This window comes from Lactuca sativa, chromosome 8 (assembly GCF_002870075.4).
Source record: "Lactuca sativa cultivar Salinas chromosome 8, Lsat_Salinas_v11, whole genome shotgun sequence".
NCBI classification, from domain to species: Eukaryota; Viridiplantae; Streptophyta; class Magnoliopsida; order Asterales; family Asteraceae; genus Lactuca; species Lactuca sativa.
This window is the reverse complement of record NC_056630.2, coordinates 152300714-152327014: the sequence shown is the minus strand read 5'-3', so window position 1 is coordinate 152327014 and position 26301 is coordinate 152300714. Positions and strand designations below refer to the sequence as shown.

At 34.8% G+C, this 26301-nt stretch overlaps 3 protein-coding genes across 3 annotated transcripts; 1 reads left to right on the top strand and 2 right to left on the bottom strand.

The window, feature by feature from the left end:
- Positions 1-4331: 4331 nt before the first annotated feature.
- LOC111905288 (SNW/SKI-interacting protein A) lies at positions 4332-7007 on the bottom strand. The gene is made up of 2 exons (XM_023900981.3): positions 6795-7007; positions 4332-6365 (listed from the first exon to the last, which is right to left on the bottom strand). Exon 2 carries the CDS (start codon positions 6346-6348, stop codon positions 4531-4533), a length of 1818 nt encoding a protein of 605 aa, XP_023756749.1. The 5' UTR covers positions 6349-6365; positions 6795-7007; the 3' UTR covers positions 4332-4530.
- Positions 7008-13494: 6487 nt separating this feature from the next.
- On the top strand, positions 13495-19182 carry LOC111905290 (dolichyl-diphosphooligosaccharide--protein glycosyltransferase subunit STT3A). The gene is made up of 22 exons (XM_023900982.3): positions 13495-13685; positions 13789-13851; positions 14286-14341; positions 14430-14501; positions 14861-14966; positions 15074-15124; positions 15274-15369; positions 15486-15545; positions 15627-15740; positions 15854-15940; positions 16396-16499; positions 16729-16824; positions 16959-17079; positions 17157-17237; positions 17329-17460; positions 17525-17746; positions 17824-17967; positions 18043-18229; positions 18317-18414; positions 18484-18563; positions 18647-18830; positions 18951-19182. Exons 1-22 carry the CDS (start codon positions 13560-13562, stop codon positions 19011-19013), a joined length of 2343 nt encoding a protein of 780 aa, XP_023756750.1. The 5' UTR covers positions 13495-13559; the 3' UTR covers positions 19014-19182.
- Positions 19183-21011: 1829 nt separating this feature from the next.
- On the bottom strand, positions 21012-25043 carry LOC111905291 (protein unc-13 homolog). Its single transcript, XM_023900983.3, has 5 exons — positions 24196-25043; positions 23249-24112; positions 22684-23139; positions 22407-22596; positions 21012-22228 (listed from the first exon to the last, which is right to left on the bottom strand). Exons 1-5 carry the CDS (start codon positions 24631-24633, stop codon positions 21288-21290), a joined length of 2889 nt encoding a protein of 962 aa, XP_023756751.1. The 5' UTR covers positions 24634-25043; the 3' UTR covers positions 21012-21287.
- Between the last annotated feature and the right edge of the window lie 1258 nt (positions 25044-26301).

Sequence of the window (26301 nt, the reverse complement as noted above, 5' to 3'; positions counted from 1 at the left end):
TTTTATGGGTTAGTCTGAAATAGAGTGTTAATTTGTATCAAAAGCCTTACAAAGCTACGATGGTGTAGTCAGGATTTTATTTTAGGGTATGTCAAATAATATACAAAATATGAAAACGATAACAAAATATAACTATCAATGAATTTTTAACTAAATTGTAAATTTTAAGTTGCCCACGATGTTGTCTTACAACAACAATGTATCCCCTTCTACTAATTTTAAGTTTTGAATGGAATATGTCATATCACAACCATAAATCATTTTGGTTAACAAAAATATATATTGTACCTACCATATATATGTAACCTTAATTTTGTGTGGGTGGGCCAAGACCCACTCTTGCCCTATATTGGCTACGCCCTTACAAAGTTACTTATGTATAGGAGTGAGCATGAGTCAGTTTGGGTTAGTTTTAACCTTAAACCTAACCAAAAACTAAAGAACATCGGTTTCTAAAAATTTGAAACCAAACTAAAACACAATCAGGTGAGTTTGGTTTTTCAAATGTTTGGTTTTTCGCTCATGTTTTTGGGTTTGGTTTTGGTTTTATGATTTAAGCCAAACCTCGGGCCATTTCTTAAACCATTTCAAGTCTTCACTTATATAAAGTTGAAGATGGTTGTTGTTTTGATCCCTCAAACTAGGGTTGTGCAAAAAACCGCACAAACCACCCGCACCGCACCGCATAATGTGGTTTAGAATTTCGTGGTGCAGTTTGCGGTTATCATTTTATCAAATCACACTATGCGGTGTGGTTTGCGGTTTGTATTTACAAAATTGCGGTTCAAACCGCACTGCACCGCTTGTTATATATATACTTTTTTTTTCTTTACTTTGTTATAACTTCAAATCACGCTTTAGAGGAAATATATATATATATATATATATATATATATATATATATATATATATATATATATATATATATATATATATATATATATATATATATATATATATATATATATATGCAAAGAAGGTTTCACAACCCACTAAAACAAAATAGAGGAAATATTTTTTGAAATCGAAGACTACAAATTGACCGTTAGGAGGAAGGAATTTTATCTTGTTATCGGTTCCAGTTTGGTGAGTATTTCATGGCTTCTGATTTCGGTTACGATTTCCGATTACGTATGTTTCCAATGGTTGTTCTGAGCGACCCAGTAAGTTTGGAAAACATGAATAACGTTTTTAATAAATCTGTGTATGATTTATTGGACGAGGATGTAGTATGTGTGTGTTGCTCTATTTGTTGGAGAAGGGTTTTAATAGTTGGTTGCCTATGAATGATAAGTCTTAGGCCTTGTATCCAACTTTGACGACTTCAACGAGTGTCATGTCATTTATCCTTTGTAACTGTTTTGATGTAACTAATGGTTGTTTTTTTTTGTGACACATAATTTTTTTAGGAAGGATAATTTGTGAGCAATTATCCAATCAGTTGAAGATAATATATACGAAAGTTTATGAACTTATTCATCTCGTCAAACTAAAGAAAAATAAACCTTACAAATTGACGTATAGCCTAAGCAGGTTATATACGTTTTCAAGAAAATATTAAATATTTAATTTATATTTTTAATGTTTTCTCTTTGCTAATATTGTGATACGTGAGTTTCATTGATCTGGATTTTTGAGACTTTTTCAATTAGCCATGTATTTGGTGATCCCTTGGACCATTCCATGATCAAAGCTTAAGCGATTATAGAAGACTAGCTCGAAGGTGGTCATTGACGTTGATTGAATATGATTATTTATTTAAAACTGCCATTTTTACTATATATGTTGTTAACAATTGATTTGAAATTGTAATAGGAGGATAATAACTCTATAGAGAGGTCAGAGCCAACATCGGATGAGTGGCATGTTGTGTAGTGGTTGATAGCTCCGTTTGGATTAATCGCAATGATTTACCTTCGTCAGCATGCTCCATCCCTTCACGAGCTTATACTTTGACCAGGCTTGACTCAACTTAAATATCAATTGGTCTTCACAAGTTAACTCGAATGAGGTTACATTGGATGGGGTCAGATTACTGAATATGTTTTGAATGTAAAAACAATGAAAACATGTTTACATGGTTATGTCATTGCTTGATAACATCTTATTTAGTCTAAAAATAAAATAACATAAAAAATTTCTTAACTACTTAATTATTAAAACTTTCAACACGATTTGATCTTTTTCAACCACGCACATTTATCAATACTACTAAGTCTACTACCATAAAAAAAAAAAAATATACAACATGCAAACATACACTACTCATACGACACATGGCATGAAAATCAGAAAAATAACACAAATAGGCTACTCTTTTATTCAAGCCATCAATGATTTTTTTTGTCTCGTTTAAACCATTGGTATTTTTTTCCCAAATAATTAACCTAATTCAATAGGTTTGCAACAAATGACGAGATGGATTATCATCTAACATATAAGGTCTTTCGGAATGGTCACCACCAACCACAAATGTGTTTGATGTACAAATATGTTGAATGTAAAGATCACCCATGATAAGACTATCCGGAGTGGAGGGTTATTTCACGCGTGAGATCCTATGTGGCAAGCCAACCTACGCGTGAACACCGACCCAAGCTCCGGTGGGTTGGATGTGAAGTGGTTGCCAAGACGCATGAAGACACACAAGATGATTAGCTAATTGTTATGTCAGTTTCCATTTTATCTCCTTCTCTTTCATCATTTTTGCCCTTTCACTACCAACCCACTAGGTGAACACCATTTCCACAACCTAGTCGGTTGGTTGTGGAATGCTAAAATATCTACGTGGCGCTGAGTTAGCTGGTGGTTTGGGTGCAACCACTCTCCACAGCCTAATGTGGTAGACTGTCAAAGCACCACATTGTGGTGAAATGTGATCACCATCACAATTGAGCATCCAATCACAATTTTTTTTCTCTCTACCTCTTTACATTTAATTAACTGAAATATATATTTAAAGTATTAAAAAATTAAAGTAATGAAAAAATATATATAATGAGAGGGATATAATGTAATAAAAAAAATATTTTAAAGTAATAAAAAAAATATATTTAAAGTAAAAATAAGAATAATATAATGATGTATAATCTAATATAGTTATGCAAGATGATGAGATGGCAATCACATGACATCAACCATATTTTTGGTTAAGACCATCTACATCAATGGCTTGCAATTGGTTTGCAAGGCTAGATGCGCCATTATTTCATGTCACATAGGAGTGTGTCTTTCAAAACTTAAAAGGCTTACAAAAATATTATATTAGTATTTTAATCAAATGGTATATCTAGATATTAAAAACAATTGAATTGATATATTATCTTTATAATAAATAAATAATATCTAATTCATGTGCCATGTGTCTTGCAAACACTATAGAGGTACGGTCTTGCTCTAATGGTGACTGCTCCCTTTGTTGGATGATTCCAAAAGTTTGAAAATGGGTATTTAATCTCTTCTATATTGGAATTACACAACTTATAATTTTCAATAGCATATCCTACTATTATAAATTGTTAATCGTAGCATCATTTTTAAATTATAAACTGTTAACAGCATTCTCCTATTCTTAAAAAAAAAAAAAAAAAAAAAAAAAAAAAAAAAAAAAAAAAGTTCATTAACTTGTTATGTTTGAAAGTTAAAGAGTTGATTTTCAAATTATTAATTAGGTACTGTACTTGTTAATTATAGCATCCTACTAAGGATTCTAAAATAGCATGTAGAAACTAGAAACTGTAAAAAATCATGTAAAAAAAACACTCTTTAATAGCATCCTACTATTCTTGAATGCTACTATAGTACTATTACTATCATTGAATGCTATACCTTTTAGCATCATGCTATCTTGAATGCTCAAAAAATCTAATTTTACAGATATAAGCATGCTACTTTATTGTTTAACCCATAACAGCAACTTATTACTTACTTTACTTTTTAACCCCATAATACCAACATACTTGCATTTTAATACAGTTAATAACAAAGTAATTTAGTTTTTATCAGTAGTAGCAATTTACTTGTATTTTTTTACCCTTATAAGCAATAATATGTTTTCTTTAATAAATGTTGCAATTATTGGGTAAACAAGTGTAACTAACTATGTTGCTATTACTGATAACAAATTCTAAGTACGTTGTCATTATGTGTAAGTACATTGCTGATATGAGAATTCTGACTACTTCCCAATATGGACATTATGCTTTTTTTTTTATTCCTCCCATAACAGCAACATAAAATACTTGTGTATTTCTACTGATTATTTTGTAGAACAAGTAGTTTTATAAACAACGGTAGTCATCTTTTCAAGTTGAAATAATCAAAGAAAACAGTAAACAAACATAATAGTTTTTCAAATACCGAAATCACAAAAGCCAAGTACAAGTTTAACATAAAAAGTACAAATCACAGTGCCATCATCATATGTCATAACACTTGATAAAGAGATATCCATTAACCAAAAACACAAGAATTAAAATATAAAGCGAGTTTATGATCATGTCATTAATCCATACCTTACTCTCACTCTCTCTATCGCCCCCTTTCAAACCCAATCCGACTCCTTCCAGAACCTTCATACCCTTCACGCATAGAAGCCCCACCACTTGCTTTCATGGTCCCACTGCTTCCAACTTTATCCATCGCCTTCTTCCCTCCTTTGACTTGGGTCAAAAACTGATCCAAACCAAATGGATCCGCTTCTTCAGCGACTTCTTTTTCAAACTCAACGGGTCTATCCCTGGGACCCGCTTTCTCGTTGGCACCCGTGAACCCTTTATCCGGTTTAAATCGATCCGTTTTCCTAATCTTCTCAATCTGCTCATCCGCCCCACCATACATCTCACCATCAGCATCCTTCTTAGGGCGGTATAAGGTGGAGAGAGTAGGCTGAGCTGTAAACAATCCTTTGTCATAAACATTGTATTGATCCTCTGTCCCAAACCCTGAATCCATCCCTTTCTCTTGATTAAACAACCGCTGATCGTACATCACTTCACCACCACGCGCCGCCCCTCCTGACGCCATCCCCAGCGCCACCTTCTCGCTGATGTCACGGTCTCTGTCCCGTGTTATCTTACTCTTTTTCCCCATTGCTGCATCTTTCGCTTCCAGTCTTCTCTCTCTCTCCCTCTCTCTCCTCCTCTCCTCCCGAATCTTCTCTCTCTGAATCCTCTCCTCTCTCTCCTCTCTTGTCTCTCTTGTTTCTCTTGGTTCTCTTGGTTCTCTCTCGTCAACATCCATCATGCTCTTCCCGGAGGGAGGCGGCGGTGGGGCGGCAGGAGGTGGTCCGGTTGCGGTCCCGGTTCTTTCGGATCTTGCTTTTTGAGCTAATGCGCGGAGTTCTTGTTCTTTTCTTTCTTTTTCTTTCATCATCATTTCCTTTTGGACTTTTGACCTCATGGAAACAGCTTCTCTTGCTTTTTGTTCAGCTACATATAAAGCTTCTGAAAGTTTGGCAAAATTATCATTGATTTGTACCTCTTGAAGCCCTCTTCCATCTGCTGCTAAACGTTTATCAAGTGGAATTGTGTACCCTTTTGGATTCTTCCAGTTTGAAATACATGGAGGGATTTTCCAATCTTGTTGGTCTTTTACTGTTACGGGTCTAGGAGGGGAATGCATGACAGGGACAGGTGGCGACCCGTTAGCTTTTGGGACTCTTTTGTGTTTGAACTTTGGTGGGTCCAATGGGTCAACTGGCATTTCCACCATTCTAATGATTCTCTCTTTTGCCCCTGAGTTGAACGCGGATGATTGTTGTGAGGGTTTGTATTTGATGAACTTTGAATCTTGAGATTGTGTGGTAACGTTTTTGGGTTGTGCTGCACTTAGTCTTACATTCACAATCTTTTCGAGAGCTGCTTTTGTTTGAAGGGTTGTTTCTTCAATCTTTTTCTGCTTCTCCACTTCCTCTTCATCTTCTTCATCTTCTTCATCCTTTAGAATCTTGGGTACAAGATCTTTGTGCTGTGAGTGAACAATCTTTGAAGCGTTTTCATTTTGCTTCACGATCGCATCAAATGTTAAGTTACCATGTTTATCGACTGTTACAGGTAGGGTTTTTGGTCCAGAAGATGAATCTTTTTTCCTACCAAGATCAAGGGGGAACTGTGCATAGTGTATCTCGGGGAAAGCTCCACCATCACCAAAGTCTTGTGGTTTTGAGGGCCGGTATTTGAAACGCTCAGGTGTGTTGTATAATGGGACAGGGTTCTTTTTGATGATTTCAGTATGTTCATCCTCTGTTGGGGCGCTGTATCTTTGCTTAAACCATGGGTCGCTTGAATGATCATAGAAGGTGGAAGAAGATGATTTTGCAGGTGGCAAAAGCTCCTTCAAAGCCGCCATGAATGAAAGAAACCAACCTATGAAGAAAATCAAAATAAACAAATTAAACATGTCTTCAGCAAAAGAAACTAAGAGAAAAGTATGAGATTGATCAGAGTCTTTTCTTTCGACAAATTCAACAATGATCTTGCTGATTCTCCACACAAAATTTATTTTGATTTTGTTAGGTTATGTTTTTGAGAAAAACAACATCAAAATGAAAAGATGAAGAAGTAATTAGAACCCAAATAGATCAGGAACGAACCGAGCAGATCACATCTTTATTACTTTTTTGCCCTAAATTCGAATTAACATCCATATACGAGTCAACCTCTAATTCGAATTATTAACCATACTTTTTACCCTAGATGATGAAGTAATTAGCAGTCTTGATCCTTTGAAGGACATAGGTTTAAGCTAAACGGAAGTTTTCAAACAATTCAATCAAGTGATATATTGAACATTACCTGCTCGATGCGGAGGTTAATGGTGGTGGTGGTCGATGCGGAGGTTGACGGTGGTGGTGGTGGTGGTGGATGCGGCGGCGTGATCTGAAGAATATGGTAGGGATCGATAGCAGCAGTAGGCGATGAAATCCGTTTTGGGGGTCAATTGAGGACGAGTGGTGTGTTGAAATCGTCGGCCAATATTTAGGGTTATCTTTTATATAATTTTGTCCTTCACCGACTTTACGTACAAGTGCCCAAATGTAATACGTTGGTGGCATGCTTTTTTTTTAATGAACAAATTTATTCTATTTTTTTCCCCTTTATAGCTATTTAATTTTATTTACATCGTTTCTGATTAGAGTTTTTCTTTTTAAATCTTTAATATTAATAACGAATCTTAAAAAATATTATTATTTAAATAAGTTGTTTTTTAGATCAATAATCTTGCATAGTATTTTAGTTCATATGATTTGAGTTATATAATGGTTGTTCTTGGTTGAAATATGAGTTTGAAATTGAATATTCTCGAAATGAATATATGTTATATCTAGTTAGTTTATAATTTAAGTCAAACCAGTTAGTCTCATTGTAATCTGATGCATACGTAGAATAAATACGTTTACGAGGATCTTAAGTTGGTGAGGTATGATGTATGAGCAGGTGTTTGGTGGGGTAGGATGCATTTTTTACTCAATCGGGTGTTTATGTATATTTTTGCTAACAACTAGATCAATAATTGTCGTTGTTGATGGTGATAAAACCCCCCACAACATTTTTGCTAACAACTAGATCAATAATTGTCCTTGTTGATGGTGATAAAACCCCCCACAATTTTTGTCACATAAATTTGTTTTTCTTCTTTTGATTGTTTAGCGTAGCCTTTGAAACGATTGCATGTAATCTACAGAATCAAATGTATCGTATTCAGTTGTAACAAAAGCGTTGTTTAAATCAAACGTTCACAAAATTGTCAATGGACCATAGTGGTATCGATTAGCCCACATATGAATAAATTGCAATTATGTGCGGACAAAGTAACCCACAACTACGTCGGACTTGACAACCACAATCGTCCTCGGTTATTTGTTGTGTGTCAGCCAATCCAACTCTTATCTGATTTTTTAAAAGTATTTGAAATGTGGTATATTGTATCGATACTTTAAATTAATTTTGTTTTTTTTTTCAAAATATATTTTATCGTTGTGTGTCGCAATTCCATTAAACGTTCAATATGCTCAAGAAAATAATCTAAGTTACCATGTTGTGAGTGTGAGTATTTGTTTAAGTTTGCATGTGATTACTCACTCTTCAACGCTGATAGAATGTCATTTTTTCTGGAGGGTGGGTGTTCTTTACCATATTTGCAACTTAGACTTATTTTATATATATATATATATATATATATATATATATATATATATATATATATATATATATATATATATATATATATATTCTTTGTTTTTTGAAATTGATTCATTCTTTGCTTTTTGAAATTGATTTATTCTTTGTTTCTTTTTTTTTTCTTTTTTTAATTGATTCATTTTTTGTATTTATAGTGTTTTTAAAAATAATAATAATAATCAAAATCACCATTATGGTCGTTTGCCAATGGCCAAAAACCGTCATAAATTCGAATTTGAGGTTCGGTGAAATAATAACATGTGAGACACATACCACATTCTTTTTTTTTTTTTTTTTTTTTTTGGGGGGGGGGGGGGGGGGGGGGGGGTCGGTGTGATGTTCACTACACACCACGATGCCGCATCATATACTGCAGTGTGCGATATACTTCATACCAAGGGGTCTAAAGCTATCAAGCATACATCCAGGGGTGGTTCCACTATGGTGCCCATAGTGGCACCGACAACCCTATTTTTTCGGACGCAATGTAAATTTTGAATTTTTCGTTTTTTTACTATTGTGCTGCTAGGTAAAAAAAATACCACCAACAACACCTATTACGAAATTATGCGTCCGCCCATATATACATCGTCGAAAGCGTTTGGTAGTTGACGTGAAGCTTGAGCACACCACACCTTATATATCTTGGCCCGAAACCGGAGCAAATTAAACAGAGCGTCCTTTCTCTCTTTAATGAAGTTTAGGGTGCTTTGCATTTAGTGGTGCAAACGAGCCGAGCCGAGCCCGAGTATGGACAGGCTTGGTTCAGGCTCGTTTAATTTATATGAAGCTCGAGCTCGGCTCGATTTGAGCTTTCTTGTATTGAGCTCGACTCGAGATCGTAAAGAATTATACAAACTCGGCTCGAGCTCGGGATTGACTCGTTTTTTATCTGATGTGCCTAAATAAGCTTAAGCTCGACTCGAGCTCGTTAAGAAGCTCGTTTACCGATACCCTAAATCAATAATTCCCTAATATGTTTTTATTTTAATATATATATAATAATAAATCATATTATATAAAGGCTCGTTTAGGCTCGCGAGCCTAATCGAGCTTAATGACATAGGCTTGAGCTCGAGCTCGTTTAATAAACGAACTTAATATTAAGCTTGAGTTCAGCTGGGGCTCGTTTAAAATCAGTTTCAAGTCAAACTTTTAACGATCCGATCCCGAGTAGTTCGCAAGTAGCTTGTCTCGTTTGCACCCCTATCTGCATTCCATGCATCCCAAGTGTTTCATGATGTGCGGTGGTGAGTGTGAGCAGGTGGTCACGATGGTGTGGGTGTGGTGGCAAAGCATGTTGGATAGCCTAAGATGTAATGTCAGGGTAAAATAGTAAAATGAGCACAGTTTGCCACCGGATAGCCTAAGGGGCCGTTTGATAAACGTCTTTTCCGACCCATAAAGATCTTTCCAGCTGAATGGGCCGGAAAGGCCATTTGATTTGGACAAAAAAAATCATCTTTCTCGGTAAGATGGGTCTTTCCCACAAAGCAATAAATCCAAGTCTGGATGGAAAAGAAAAGGCGTTGGACAATTATGCCCTAGCAAAAAAAAGAAGCGTATTCCCTTTCCCTGCGTCGCCTCCATCCGTCATCATCGTCTTCCCTTCGTTGATTTTCATCACTCGTCTTCTCCCGCCAGCCTCCATCGCCACCGGCTCCGCCCTGCAGCTCCTCCCACAGGTAATTTCTTCCTTTTTTTCTGCCGATTTCTTGTCGATTTCTTCTGGGGATTGAAATCAGAAATTATGATTTCTTTTGATTGCATTTCGATTGTATGTGTCATTTGTGTTATGTTTTTTTTCTTCTGATTTTTATGCTTCATCTTTTCAGTTGTATGTTAGAAATCTGATTTTTGTTCATCTTTTTGTATCAAAATCAGAATTTGTTTCATGTTTTTCATCTTGTTTTCTTTTCTCTTATGATTTTCGTGCATAGGTGAAGAAAAATACGTGTTGATTCGGAAAGATGAACAAAAATGTTGAAACATGTTGTTTTTTGTTTTTTTTTGCCGATATATGATGTATTTTTTACATAGATGCTGAAAATACATGCTGATTTGTGTATATATATGCTGATTTTTTTTGTTTGTTTTTTGCTTTTTGAAAATACTTGCTGATTTGTGTATATATATGTTGTTTTTTTTAATATACATGTTGAATTTCATATATATGCTGAATTGTGTATATACATGCTGTTTTTTTGAATATATTTTTTTTAATATATATGCTGAATTGTGTATATAAATGCTGTTTTTTTTAATATATATATATATATATATATATATATATATGCTGAATTGTGTATATACATGTTTTTTTGAATATATATGCTGAAATTTCATAGTTATTGTTGTTTTTTATTATAGACATGTCACAAAGGAAATCTAGAATCATTTGGGACCAAAGTTTAGACAAAACTTTTCTTGATGCTTGTATCCAAGAAGTAACCACATATGGTCGTGAGGGTAGTGCCCTAAAACCAAATTCATGGAAAACTGTAGCCGAAAAATTATTAAAGGAACACGGTTTAGTCGTTGACCAAAAACAGATGAGAAACCACTACGACTACTACAAAGGAAAGTATCAAGCTTGGGTGAAACTTAAAAGCAAAACCGGAAATATATATGATCCTCTAACAAATAAATTTAATTTGACTGACGAACAATGGGAGACAGAGACGATGGTAATATATATTCGTCTAATTATAAAACAAAATAGTAGAAATATGATTATTTTCTTTTAATGGTTTGATAATTTCAAAATGTTAAACAGTTGAACAAGACTGTAGGAGCTTTGAAAACTGTGCCCCTCCTTTTCCCTGATATGTGCACACAATTATTTGAAGGTTCAACCTCTACCAGCTTTGATAGTTGGGGGCCATCTTCTACACTCCCCCGTCCTTCTCCTAAATACACTGAGCATGACTTTGATGAGGTTCAATGCACCCAAACGGAAACTCCCGAATCAACCCAACACGTAGCTGCAAGTGAAGAATCCTTTGGACATTCGAAAAATAGGAGAGTGAGTGGAAACAAAAGAGCTGGTGGAAACAAGAGAAACGCAAGGGCACTAGAATTTGAGGAGGAAATCATCAAGTTTGCGAGGACGCTTGTGGAACAAAACCAAAGAAGTGAACAAAATCAAAGAAGTGAAATGGATAAGGACATAAATGCATGTATGGAGAAATTGGCAAAAATGGGATGGGGAGAAGAAGATGAAAGACACAAGACCGCTCTTTTGTTATTTGCTGAAAGTGTCGATATTAGGAAAGTTTGGTTACGACTTACGCCTACTACTTGTGAGTCGTGGGTGAGGAGTGCAGGAATGAAGTTTGGTTACCTTAGATGACTTTTTAGATGTTATATTTGATTACTTTTACTATTTCTTTGTTATGTTACGTTTGATGATATTTTCTATGACTTTTGTTATGTTACGTTTGATGAATTTTATATGCATGAGTTTTTTTATTGGATAATTTTTGGTGCATCACTTTTGTGTTATTAGATAAATATTTTTTTTGTTATTTACTTTATACTTGTCATGTTATAAATATTTTGGTTGTTTATTTTATATTTAACATGTTATATGTAATTGTATTTTACAGGTCAAGTATGATTTCTAATGGTGAAGCTTTAGCTTTTCTTTTACTTGTCTTGTATTGGTTGAGGTTAAACCGGCCAAGGCTAAAAAAATTCATAGAATAAGAGATAACGATTCAAGCGGTTATGCGTATACGCAAGATTTGATACACGAGGACCCTATCGAATGTTACGATATGATGCGTCTTACACAAGAGGCATTTGTATTATTATGCAATCATTTTACGCAAAGAAGTTGGTTGCAAGCTAGTAGAACGATAAACATTGAAGAGAAGATGGCTATGTTTTTACATGTTATAGGACATTAATGAAAGTTTTCGAGCGGTTAAAGGAAGATTTCATCACTCCACACAAACCATTCATTAATGTTTTCATGAGGTCTTAAATGCAATGATGTGTTTTGCAAAAGAAATTATAGTACCAACAAATCCTAATCCAACAAGACATGCCTCAGAACGACAAAGACGGTTAAAAGCTATATTTTTCGGAGCAATAGGTGCACTAGATGGAACTCTTGTACATGCAATTGTGCCCGTTGATCAACAAACGAGGTATAGTGGAAGAGGAAAAGGTGAATGTTATCAAAATGTATTAGGAATTTGTGATTTTGATATGATATTCACCTTTGTATGGGCTGGATGGGAAGGCATACCACATGATTCAAGAGTTTTGAAAGAAGTTGCATTCAATCCGTCTTCCGGATTTCCATTCCCTCCACCAGGTTTCTAATATTTATATAAGTTTATTTATATTCTTTATATAAGTTTTATTATCTATATTCTTTATATAATAAATGCCAGTCGCCTACAGATAAATATTATATTTGTGATGCAGCATATATACCAACACTCGTGGGTTCATGGCTCCGTACCGTGGCACTAGGTATTGGTGAGCCGATTTTCGAGGACGTCGACCTTTAACTAAAGAAGAAAGGTTCAATCTTGCTCATGCACAACTTAGAAATGTTATTGAGCGTGCCTATGGTATATTGAAAGCGAGATTCCCAATTTTAAAACAAATGGCTCCTTATCCTTTTCCGATACAAAGAGACATCGTCATTGCTTGTGTCGCGATCCATAATTTTATAAGGAAATACAATATCCAAGATGAGTTATTTGAAAATTTTGAAGAGAACGTTATGGTTAATCTTGATGTGTACGGTGGAGGAATTGAAGGCAAAAACACACAAGGCGTAGAATGGGGTTCAGAAGCCGGTGAATACATGGCTACTTTGCGTGAGCAGATTGCTAATCAACTACTTTCACCCGGTTTACTTTAGAGATGTATGCAAATTAGTATGTTATTTTCAATTTCAATATGTTTCTATTTGGATTTTGATTGATTTATGTTTAATTACTTTGTAAGACAATTTGTATTCGGATTTTTAAATGATTACTGTGTAATTTTGATTTTGTATGATAATTTATATGTTTCTATAATCATTCATCAACTCTATCCATCATAGAATAAAACAACAGGGTAATATGGTCATTTTTCATCATTCAGCACAGTCAGTCATATGTACAATCAAATAACATTGTTTCTTTCCCGGTCAGAAAACTTTCCCAGACAACACTTTCCCATACAACACTTTCCCAGACAGCAACTATCAAACGGTGCTAAGATGTAATGCCAAGGGTAAAATGGTAAAATGGGAAAAACGAACACATGGGGAGCTAGAAGCAAGTCTTCTCTTTGTCGTGTCTAGTTGACTCGACCGAAATCGCTATAAACCCGAACGAAAACACACACACATCAAAGCAATTACGCCCGTTAATGGCGGCCTCTACAGATACAACGGCAGCGCCGTCGACGACTCTCCGGCACGCCTCTGGAAATATTCTCGCATTCTTCATCCTCCTGTTAATTGGCGTACTCGCATTCTCGATCCGTCTTTTTTCGGTGAGTTCATTGGATCTAACGCCCTGCTCAGTATTAGACTTATGGATCAGATTTTGAATGTTTGGTGACATGAATTCCTTTTTTTGGTACATTTGTCTTCCAGGTTATTAAATATGAAAGTGTTATTCACGAGTTCGATCCTTATTTCAATTACAGAGTTACTCAGGTTTGATTTATAACATTTTGTTTCTATTACTTCAGTTTTTTGTTTATGCGATGGTAGTTTGATAGAATTCAAGTTTTTTGAGTATTACATCACCTTGGTTTAACATCCAGGATATCTGTAAAGATTTTTTCCCGTTCATTTTTAGATAAAAAAAAGTTATTTGTGATTTCCATAATTGAATCGTATGCATTTTCAGAAACCAAGCTACCGTACTAACCTAATTTTATCCAGGAATATTTAGAAATCTCATTTATATCATATGTTTCCTTTCTCCCGTCCCCTTCCCCAAAAGTTACACCAGTCATGAACTTTAGAACCTGCAACTTTTCTTTTTCAGTCCCATTATACTTATGTTACTTGTGTATACCTCTATACCTTCTTTATGTCTCCATTTTTAAAGACATTGCCTATTACAAGATATCTTTGGCTTGCAGTTTCTCACGAAGAATGGGATATATGATTTCTGGAATTGGTTTGATGATCGAACCTGGTAAATTTAGATCCTTTCTTTTTTCTCATTTGTTTAGTCTATTGATGAACAAAACTAACATGAAACCCTATTCCTTACTTGTCTTAAGGTATCCTCTTGGACGAGTCATTGGTGGAACGGTTTACCCTGGATTGACTCTAACAGCTGGGACAATATGGAAGTGCGTTTTTTTTTAAATGATTTCTGTTTGTTATGACCCAATCATTTAACCTTCAAGCTTGAATTTAGTATCTCATATATAACAGGTCTCTTTACTTGATAACCAAAGAATACAAGAACAAAGGCTTTTACCCCAAACTAGTTGGAATACACTATAAGCTTATATTAGAAACAATAGTGTATTGCATGCTCTGTTGTTGCTGTCTATATTTTCTTTATCCTCTGCATATACTTTTCCACCACATTTCCATTGTAAGTTAGAGTTTCATATGCAGGAGTTCAAGTATGGAATCTAGGCCCTTACCCCATTTGTATGGGATTTTGGGCTTTCTTGTTGTTGATTACTGTTTATGATTGCAGGGTACTTCAGTCCTTGAATATTCCCCTATCTGTGGAAACTGTTTGTGTATTCACTGCTCCTGTATTCTCAGCCTTTGCTGCATGGGCAACATATCTCTTGACAAAGGTTTGTTTTTTCCATCTCCACATTCTGGTCTTTAGATTGTTCTAAATCCATAACACACATAAACTTGTATAGAAATCTCTCATTCTTGTTTTCCTTCCTTTATATAGGAAGTTAAAGGAGCAGGTGCTGGACTAACAGCTGCAGTTCTTCTGGCCATGGTATGCAGATCATTCATTGGGTATTTTCTGATGTTTCAGTTTTCTTTTAGATGAAGATAGATGCATGTTGTTATATGGAATAATCCCAGATTCTGCTCTGTATCATGATCTCCTAGTGGATTTACCTGTTTATGTTAAATATTCTACAGGTTCCATCTTACATATCTAGATCAGTGGCTGGGAGCTATGACAATGAAGCTGTAGCCATCTTTGCTTTGATCTTCACCTTCTATCTCTACATTAAGGTTAACTTTTTGTACAACTTACTTTCAAGTTTTGTTTCTCTAGACAAATAAATAAATAATACTGTTAACAAATGATGAAACTATTTTCTGAGATTGATTTTTTACTGGATATGCAGACATTGAACACAGGATCCCTTTTCTATGCTACTTTAAACTCAATTGCATACTTCTACATGGTAGGCATGCTATAGATCTTTTATATCTTGTTATATCTCTCATTTTTGTGTCTTGTCTCCTTAAATTCTTTTATCTTTCAGGTATGCTCTTGGGGAGGATACACCTTTATTATCAATCTGATACCAATGCATGTGCTTCTTTGCATTGTGACTGGTCGCTATTCATCTCGGCTCTACATTGCATATGCTCCACTTGTAAGTGTTTGATTGGTCCAGTTTTATATTAATATAAAATTAAAATACTAAAAAGGAGACATGCAATTGCTTTTGGTTTATACTTTATAACCATTGTTTGCTATTCTATGCAGGTTGTCTTGGGAACATTACTGGCAGCATTAGTGCCTGTTGTTGGTTTTAATGCAGTCATGACATCAGAACATTTTGCATCATTTTTGGTGAGTTACAAGTTGTACCTTTTCAGGGAAATTTTTTTAAGCATGTTTTATTTTCCTAATAAATTTCAACAGCTTCTTGGGATATTTAGCATTTAAATGCTTTTAGATTCAACAATCAAAAACCAGTTAAAAGTAATTAAGTTCTGAGTGGTCTCATTGACATAAAATTCATTTCCCTCACAAACAAAAGAATATAATAAAGATACATAGAGCATGTTGCATTAGATGAGTATTGAACTTATAAAAAAAGTCCTCATGCTACCTTTATACAATTTCTTTTGATTTACTTTTTGATGTTTGAACCTAGATTCTTATGATTATTGTGTAGTTTTAGGCTTGCTTTCAGATATTTCTTTTTCCTGATGATGTTGGAAATTCTTGCTCATAGTTTTTCTTTTTGGTTTTTGTAACTTTATTGATATCAGTAACTCTTTGTTTTTGTAACATTATTACAGGTTTTCATTATCATCCATTTGGTCGCTCTTGCATATTACATTAAAGGAATCCTCTCACCAAAGATGTTTAAAGTAGCAGCCACTCTTGTTATATCAGTTGGCATGTAAGCCCATCTTTTATTTTGTTTTAAATTTTCAAGAATTCAATAAACTGTTTCTTGAAAGCTTTTTTTAAATGACTGAAAACCTATATTAGTATTTAGCAGAGAACATATAAAACTAAATTTCAATAACAAAAGATTATATTATCACATGTTTTTGTTGTCCCACCTTACAAATCTGAAATTATAAAAACGGTTACATAATTAATAAATTATTTATTGATTCATTCAGGGTGGTATGCTGTGGTGTAGTAGCTGTACTTGTAGCAGTGGTTGCATCTAGTCCAACAAAGGGATGGAGTGGAAGAAGTTTAAGTCTTCTTGATCCGTGAGTTTCATGTCTCTTGTTTAACAACTATTTTAATATAGGGTTAAATAATATTAATAATATGCTCTATATGTTTTCAGAAACTTTCTATATGTGATATGTGACATGTGACATTCCTTTTTGTATTGTGTTAGAACATATGCAAGCAAATACATTCCAATTATTGCAAGTGTCAGTGAACATCAACCACCTACTTGGCCATCTTACTTTATGGATCTAAATGTACTAGCATTCTTGGTTCCTGCTGGAATTATTGTAAGTTCATCTCAATTCCTTTTAGTCTCTCTTACCTATTCCAATTTTACCCCTTGTTATTTGTGACAATGTTGCAGGCATGTTTTTCACCTCTATCTGATGCAAGTTCCTTTGTCATCCTTTACATAGTAATGTCGGTATATTTTTCCAGTGTCATGGTAAGGATTCTAGTCATTTTACGTTTTTACCCTTGTTTTCAAATACTTAATTTCATGTCATGTTAAAATTTGATCTTTAATGACATGACAGGTACGATTAATGCTTGTGCTTGCTCCAGCTGCATGCATATTATCTGGAATTGCTCTTTCTGAAGCCTTTGATGTTTTCACAAGATCAATTAAATTCTATGTATCTGACCTATCTGAAAATCTCCAGACTGAAGTAAGTATCTCCAATATGAAATTCTTTAGTGCTTGAAATTGTTTTGTTGACTTTGACCACTAAGGCAGGGGATGGAGCATCTGCTAGTAATGTGTCCATGGAAAATAATGACAAAAAAGAAGAGTTGTTGAAGGAAAGAGGTTCCAAGAAAAACAAGAAGAAAGAGAAGGTGGTTGTGGAAGAGAGTTCTAAGAAGAAGAAGACTGAAAAGAGGCCTTTAGTTTTGCCTGTTGACACATCGATTTTTGCTCTTTTCTTAATTGTGTTGTTGGGTGCCTTCTATGTGGTAACTATACTTTTCTTTTTTGCACCTAATGAACCATCTGCATGACAAAGTAAATGACGATTTTACCCTTTGTGTAGGTCCATAGTGTATGGGCTGCAGCAGAGGCTTATTCAGCTCCTTCAATTGTGCTGACTTCTCATTCACCCGAAGGGCTTCATGTTTTTGATGATTTCAGAGAGGCTTACGCATGGTTAAGCCATAACACTGAAGTAGATGATAAAGTAAGTAGCTCAGTGTATTCAATGAGCATATATATATATATATATATAAGGTCTTAACCATGGTTTGGATTTCAGGTGGCATCATGGTGGGACTATGGTTACCAAACAACAGCAATGGCTAACCGTACAGTTATAGTTGATAACAACACATGGAACAACACACATATTGCTACTGTTGGCACTGCCATGTCATCACCCGAAAAAGCTGCTTGGGAAATTTTCAACTCCTTGGATGTCAAATATGTCCTTGTTGTTTTTGGAGGTTGGTTTTCCTTTTTTCTTCTTTGGAAAATTGAAAATAAGAAATTAATTATATAAAGTTGTTGATTGATGTTCATGTGCGTGTCAGGTGTTGTGGGATACTCTAGTGATGATATAAATAAGTTCCTATGGATGGTTCGTATAGGAGGAGGTGTCTTCCCACATATCAAGGAGCCTGATTATCTTGTAAGTTTACTTATTTGATTTTTATTTATCTCTTCTGAATTCTAATAATATCATCCATCATATACACAGAGAGATGGGCAATACCGAATTGATTCACAGGCGACTCCAACCATGCTAAACTGCCTTATGTATAAACTATCATATTTCAGGTAATTAGTAAAAAATCTACTACTTTTTGACTTTTTGTTCAACGACATTTTATGTATAACTGATTTTTTATTTCTTTTGATAGGTTTGTGGAGACGGATGGTGGTAGAGGATATGATAGAGTTAGGAGGACTGAAATAGGGAAAAAACATTTCAAGTTGACTCATTTTGAAGAGGTGTTCACAACTCATCATTGGATGGTTCGGATATATAAACTAAAACCTCAAAAGAACAGGATTCGTGGCAAGACAGCAAAGAAATCTAGATCGGTATAACTACACTTTTATTGGGCTGTTATATGTTATTACAGTAAAGAATTGGTCGATAATTTACCTTTTTTCATGTTGGCTGTAACTACACTAACAATTGACATCTACTTTATTTTGCAGAAAAGTAGCTCGACCACCACAACACCAACTAGAACATTAACGAAAAGGAATCCTTGGCACTAGGAATGTTTTTTTGTTTTATTTTTTACATTTTTCGGGCCTTAACTTTATGAGAGGTAGCTTAAATGTAATACATACAGAGAAGAAAACAATCCTTTGACCAATAAACGCGGAATTCCTATTAGTATTACTATCAACAACAATTATGCAATCATGGACACTTGGACACTAACTTATTAGTTTTTTTTTTTTTTTTTTTTTTTTTTTTTTGCCTTTTTATCTTTATAAATAAATTTAGCTGCTTAATCAAAAATTTATTTTAATTTATATTACATAATATTCATATAGATCCAGATATATCACTGAGACCATCTCATTTTTATCTGAATAATGATGCAAATATATATATATATATATATATATATATATATATATATATATATATATATATATATATATATATATATTACTCTTTTGTTTTTGTTTATATTAATATATCGCCGTTTCAAAAAAAAAAAAAAAATCATAAATGATGTTTTCGGTAAATCACACATAGGGATGAGAATTTGGCCTGAAAACCCGAACTGAACCGAAAACCAAATCGAACCGAACCGAATTAGACCCGAATAAGCAATTCGATTCGGTTTTCGGGTAATTAAATAAGTCTTATTCGGTTTTCGGGTTATTCGGTCCGGGTTACCCGAATAAGGGCTTATTCGGTCCAATTGGACCGAACCGAATATGAAAAGTCACATTTTTTTCCACCTGCACGATTGCTTATTCGGTCTTGTGTTCTATCAATCGTTACCCCAAATACCCACGTAATGTTTAATGTTTAACTTATATACTTATAGATAGTTTTTTAGGCGTTTCGGATGTTTAATATTTAGTGTTTAATATGTTGCTTAATAACTATATCTTAAGATTGTGGTGGTTGGATTTTACATTTTATATATCAAGAATAGTTAACCCGTGTTATTCGTGTTTATCATAAGCTACAAAATTAATACAAAATACAATAGTTATAATCACATTGTAAATGTTATTTGGGTTATTCAGCTCCTTAATCATCTTTTATATGTTATTTGGGTTATTCGGATCGGAACCGAATCGAACCGAATAATACCCGAACCGAATCAAACCCGTGTTGCTTATTTGGTTCGGTTTTCGGTTCATACAATTACCCTTATTCGGTTTTCGGTTTATTCGGGTTTGGGTCGGTTCGGTTCGGTTCCGACCCGAATAACATCCCTAATCACACATGCTAAAGTACGAAATTCACGGACATCGGAACCCACATGAGTTTAATAAATTCTATGTCATTTTTTTTATTCAACCTGGTACATTAAATATCATCAAATTTTGAAACCAATTGCACCATTATAACCGCATAAATTATTAAGCCAAAGATATATTTTTTTTTCGTAATTTATCTCAATACAAAATATAACCAAAATATATAAATCAATTGATTTCCTATACATCTATATAAAATACTAAATGAGTTTACATAAAATAATATCATACCTACAGGCTCCATTCATTGGTTTAATAAAATTAATATGACTTAAAAGTACGTTGCCATTTTCCATATAATGCATTCCAGGCTCCCGTGACATAGGAAGGCATACAACCTTGGTTGTATACAGTTCTAACTAATTCAACAATCTACGTTTGTTTTAAAAATATAAATAAATAAACTTCAATTAAAATACAATACTGATACGTCTATGTTGACTTAGAAGACCAATTCATATGTTCCTTTTTTCCATGATGCATGCAATTAGGTAGTAAAAGCTCACGTTCTTTAGTTTCCTGTCAAAATTAGTTGCCCATGATTTCCATTTTCCCACTACTCCTTAGTTTATGCTCAAGTTACGTATTTATGTTCCTGTAATTTCATTTTGTGAGTTTTATGAATGAAGTAAGAAAATGGTTTCATTTGTGTTTCTCTAATATCTCTCCTATCTATATTTCTAAAGGGGACTAGTCATCCATAATTGGCTTCTATCAAATACATACAAACATAGTTGATTTTTTTTTTTTTTCGAACATGATATATAAATTCAACATATCTTTGTTATTATTTAAGAATATCTTAGCAATTCATGATTACACATTAATAGTGACTTTAAATCACTACAATGAAGAAATATACATTTAAAATTTGAAACCATAAACATTCAATGCATCTCAAAAACTTCTCATAACCCATATACAATAAATATCTCTGGGTTTCATCCCACATCACTATAAAACACAAACCAAAAACACATTATCGATCAACTGGCGTCTCTCGTATTATCTACAACCCCAAAGCTATAATCACAAAAACCATCAAAGCTTTTTCGGGAAATTATAATTCTTCTTCAAGAACACGGTAGCCTCCTTATCATTCCGATAACACAACACTCTCAAAACCGTGTTCGCTTCACCCGGACCCCACGCCTCGGTTGTTGGAGGCAAAGGAAGTCTTGATTTTGTTGATGAAACATGACCATCATTATCAACAACTAAAGATTTAAATTTCTCAATAAGAAGACTTGTATCAATACCTAAAAGAGGTAAAACCCCTTTCACTACAACCGAATGTTTCCCGATTAAATCACTCGGTAATCCATCGCCATTTGACCAAAACAAATCCATAAGAAACTTAAAATCCTCTTGTATCATCGAAGAATCTTCGAGTGTGAAATTACGAGAAGGCCCTCCCGCAAGCAAAATCAACAAAAACCCCTCAAACGAAGCTCTCATTATGTTCGTGATTAGACGCGTTCGAATCGTGTTTTCTTGTACAGTTTCCGCTATGATTTCAAGATTTTGTTCGAGTTCTTGTAAAAACGGTTCGATTCTTGATGATGATGAAACTTCGGTTGTGTATAATCCGTTATAGAACACATGATCTAATTCATGAAATATGACTTTATATGCGGTTGCCTCGCATACTTGTTGGATTGCTTCTACACACGCGGATAAAGATAACTCAAAGTGTTTTTTGACGAAATTACCCTCACGGATTCCGTTGCTTTTTAAATGCGCGATTGCTCTTTTTTCCAAGACTTCTAGATCTTTCCTAATGTAGTGAAAAGTATTGACCCGAACACATAAATGTTGGATACTATGGGAAGAATCGTTACCATTTGTTGTAGTATTTGGTAAAAGTTTCCTCCTTTGACTTATTTGTAACCGATCTTTTTTCTTAAAGACACCATTGAGTTTTGACCCACCTTTGCATCGAGTCAATGGGGGCAAAATTGGAAGAAAAGATCGTCGAGATCCTATAACAAGAAAATAAATAGTCATCTTCTGAAAAAGGTAATTCTTTCAGTAACCCTTGAGCTGGCCAGTTAGTTGGCCCACACTGCAGTGTGGGCCAACTCAGCTCAGGAGGGTTAGGGTTGTTCCTGTAAGGACAACCCTTTTTGCAGAAAGAATATAAAATAAAGTAATACTTACCAGAACCGGATTTTGCCTTTAAAATGTAATCTTGAAGGCATCTATCAAGACCACTCATCAACTCGGGTAGTAAATCGGGATGCATAGGAATTGGTAATAAAAAGAAAGCTTCCAAAGTTTCATCAATAGTTCTTAAAACTTCAACCGCAGAAGGAGCAAAACGTTCTCTATTTGCTCGTGGGTCCCACTCCTATAAACGAAAAAGAAAATTAAAAACTTGAGGGACCAAAGCGGAACAAATGTAAAACTTGGTTACTAAAAGAAGTATAAAAGTTACCTCTTGTTGCAAAGTTCTATCAACCCATTCTTCAAGTCTATCAACTCGAGTTTTTATCCAAGATTTAACCAAATCCACAATCACACCTTCGGCTTCATAAGGACTCATTTCTTGAATTATTGACTTTCCACCATCATCACTGTTGACCGAATCTTCAACTGCCATTTGTACTAAATCTTTTTCCAACTTATCAGCTGCTATTAGCACTTGAATAACACCTGGAGTCAACTCACTGATTCCTGAAACAAATTTCTTGATTTCTTGTCCAAAACATGAATGGAGAGTGGCTACTGCCACCCCAACTGCAAGAGGATGCCATTTTTGTAAAATTGGGCTGTAAATCTCCTTTTCAGTAAAAGCAAGGTCAGTCACATCTTGGGCAAGTATGCAGAGTGATGGAAGACTGTTTAGTTGACTTTTTGTTGACTTTCGACTTACACGCACTTTCTCAATTTCCTAAATAGAAGAAACACAAGAAAGATTAGTTCTACAAAAGGGTTTGTCTTCTAGATGCTAAGTATGTAGAGCTATTTCTAGCTAATTAATGCAAAAGATCAAAACTTGCCTGATTAAAAGCTTTGCGCATGGATGATCTGATGTAGATATCAACTTTGGCATTTGCAACATCAATGACTTTCATTCCGCCATTTTCACGAGGATTTTCTTCAGCCAATATGGTGGCAGCAGATAACGCTAGTGATAGAATACTTTGCATTAAGTCGATATTACCCCTGTAAAACGACTCATGGTACCCTAAAAGCCCCCTTTCTGCCCACTCCAACATCGAGTTCAATGTGGAACACAAAGTCTTGGTATAAACAGAATCCAAAGTTGACTTTGCATCTTTCTTGATTTCAAGCAATAAATTATCAGCAGCAAAAAGGAAATCGTTCTCAACTTGACCTGTGGATACATAATGGTTGAATAAAACCCACGAAAAACAAAGATTATGGAGTTTTTCATCAATTCCCAAGATTCCCCATGTCTTTTTTACGAGTTCTAACACCTCATCGACCTCTTCAATCATGGATGTTGGCTCTTCGACATCAAAAAGAGCTTCAAGAAGAATTTGGTAGAGACGAAGATTCAATGGGGATCCATCTGCCCAATGGCATGTGTCAGGGGTATAATCGTCAGATGACCGAGAAGCAAGCTCCATTGTAATTGTTCGTAGGGTTTGAAACGCTTCACTGTATTTTCCGGTCTCAATTGGTCGGTCGTGAGCCGCCCTTATGATCTGTCGGAGTTTTTGAGCCGATGGGTCTTTCCGATCAAGAGGTAGTTTAGGGTGGAGCAACAGTCCGGCCTCGAGTACCTTCAATTTTCTCTTTTGCCATACTTCATATTCTCGTTGATTTGGGAAATCGGATGATTTAAATTGCTGTAAAAGCTCTATGGGTAGAACTATTGATTCGATGCGCCTACCAAGCTGCAAAAAGTTTGTAATTAGAGTGATCGCAGACGAAACAAGTTTAAAGGGACTGTAATTCTCTAAATTATTAGCATGATTACCTGTCCAGCGGCGATTCTTAATAATGCACGTCGAACCCTAGAATCAATTTGCTCCGAGATCCTCATCTGAACCCTCATCAGCTCACCTATTGTCGCCGGCCGATTCTCCGTCGAAGAAGCATTCGATTCGGAACTGTTGTTTTTCTTTTTATGCTTGATACCCAACGCCTTCTTCACCTTACTGGCTGCCGTCAACGTCAATGACCTCTGCAGCGACGGCAACGATGATGCCTTGTCAGATGACCTCCCAGACGACTGAGACACATAAGTCAACGGCCTACCTCCACCGGAGCTCCGACAAGCCCCGACGAAGATCTCATACGCGGTTTCCCGAAGCTCAGAGTCAGATAGATCCAAACCTTGTTGGCCAAAGGGATATGAGAGGTCATTTGATGGCAACACAGGGATCATATAGCCAGCGGTGTTCTCAATTGGCATGACGCCGGTACCGCTTATGGTGAACTGGTGGTGGGCTTCTCCGATTGTCTGTCAACTGAACAAATCGAAGACCTGTGGGTATCTGAAAAGCTGAAAGAGTGGTTATAAATCGAATTCTGTATAAATTTCAGAAAACGTGAAAGAGAAAAGGGGTAAGTAAAGATGAATTGGGTTGGGAAATTGGGAAATTGGGAATAATTCTTGCTTGGGTTTGAAGAATGAAATGATGGAGAAGTTTAGGTCTCTTTTTTATGAGAGCTGAGGTGGAAAGAGTAAACAGAACGCGGTGGTGCAAACGGCTCCTCCTCTGGTTTTCCTTTTGATTAATGTTTCGATGCGTGTTATGTCCACGCGTCTCTTTGTGGGTTTCAACGCCGGGACCCACCGGCAACCGCCACCAATATTGATGCTCCTCCCAAGTTGAAAATGCCCAAAAATATATGGAAAACTGCTCCTACCAATAAAATTAAGAGTAAATTGCACATATGTTCAAAAGCATACATTTACTTTTAATATTGGATTTTTTAACATGGCTGGTTTTTGTAGTTTACAATTGTGTTGTGGTACTAAGTCTAATTTCATCTAAATAGCTTCGTTAAATGCCTAGAGAGGGACTCTTATACACTTCCTATTGTTTTTATGTTATTAAATGGTTCGCGAGCCCTACAGAAAAACGTTGATTCCCTTTCTCTCTTGTGGCTTCAAGGTTGTTTGACATGATAGTGGCGTGTCGTTCATTGGTGGTTCCGGTGGTGAACCATGCCCAAGGTTCATCATTAAAGAACCAAGCTCCCTTCCCTCTATAGAGGTGTAACTATATGGGTGTAAGAGTGGACCTTAGCGCACCCTATATACAAATTTTTATATTTCTTTTGAATAAAAAATGTCAAGACTGTGAATTATAAGATGACCCATTTCATTCTAAACTTAAATTCATAATGAAGAAAATAACTTATATGTTGAGACATGTGAATTAAAGAATTAAGGCAACAAATTTTTTTTAATAGATCAAATTGCATTTCAATCTCCACAATGAAATCCTAGTTTATTAGGTTTGTATTTTAATATATTTTTATTATCTTAATTAATCAGTTACTTCTAATTTAAACAAACAATTTAATTTAAAATCATATATTGTTAGGGTTGTTCACTATTTGGATAAAACCGAATTGTCCAATTGGACAATTTGGATTGAACAATTTGGTTCGGATATTCAGATTTTTGGATTGGTTTTCAACAAAACCGAATTATTATTTTTGTTTTTGGATTGATTTTGGTTTATAAAATAAGAACCGAATATTCCAAAAAACCAAATAAACATTTATTATTTATTTATTTATTTATAATATATATCTATAGTTATTTATTAATTTTGTAATTTATTTTTTTCAAATAGGTTCAAAAGTTTCACTCGATCAAAAAACATTAATATGTATTTTCTCACAAAAGTTTTCTATCTATAAAATATTTAACTATAATATATCTTCTTAGTAATTGTTTATAAATTTCAAATCACAACTAAATAATTTGTTTTCGTTTTTTTTGTAAAGCTGGGTAATATTATAATTATATGTCGTTTTAAAATGTTTCGGTTTTTGAAAACTGAATTATAAAAACCGATTCAACCGAATTGTAATTGGATTGGATTGGATCGGATTTGAATTTAGT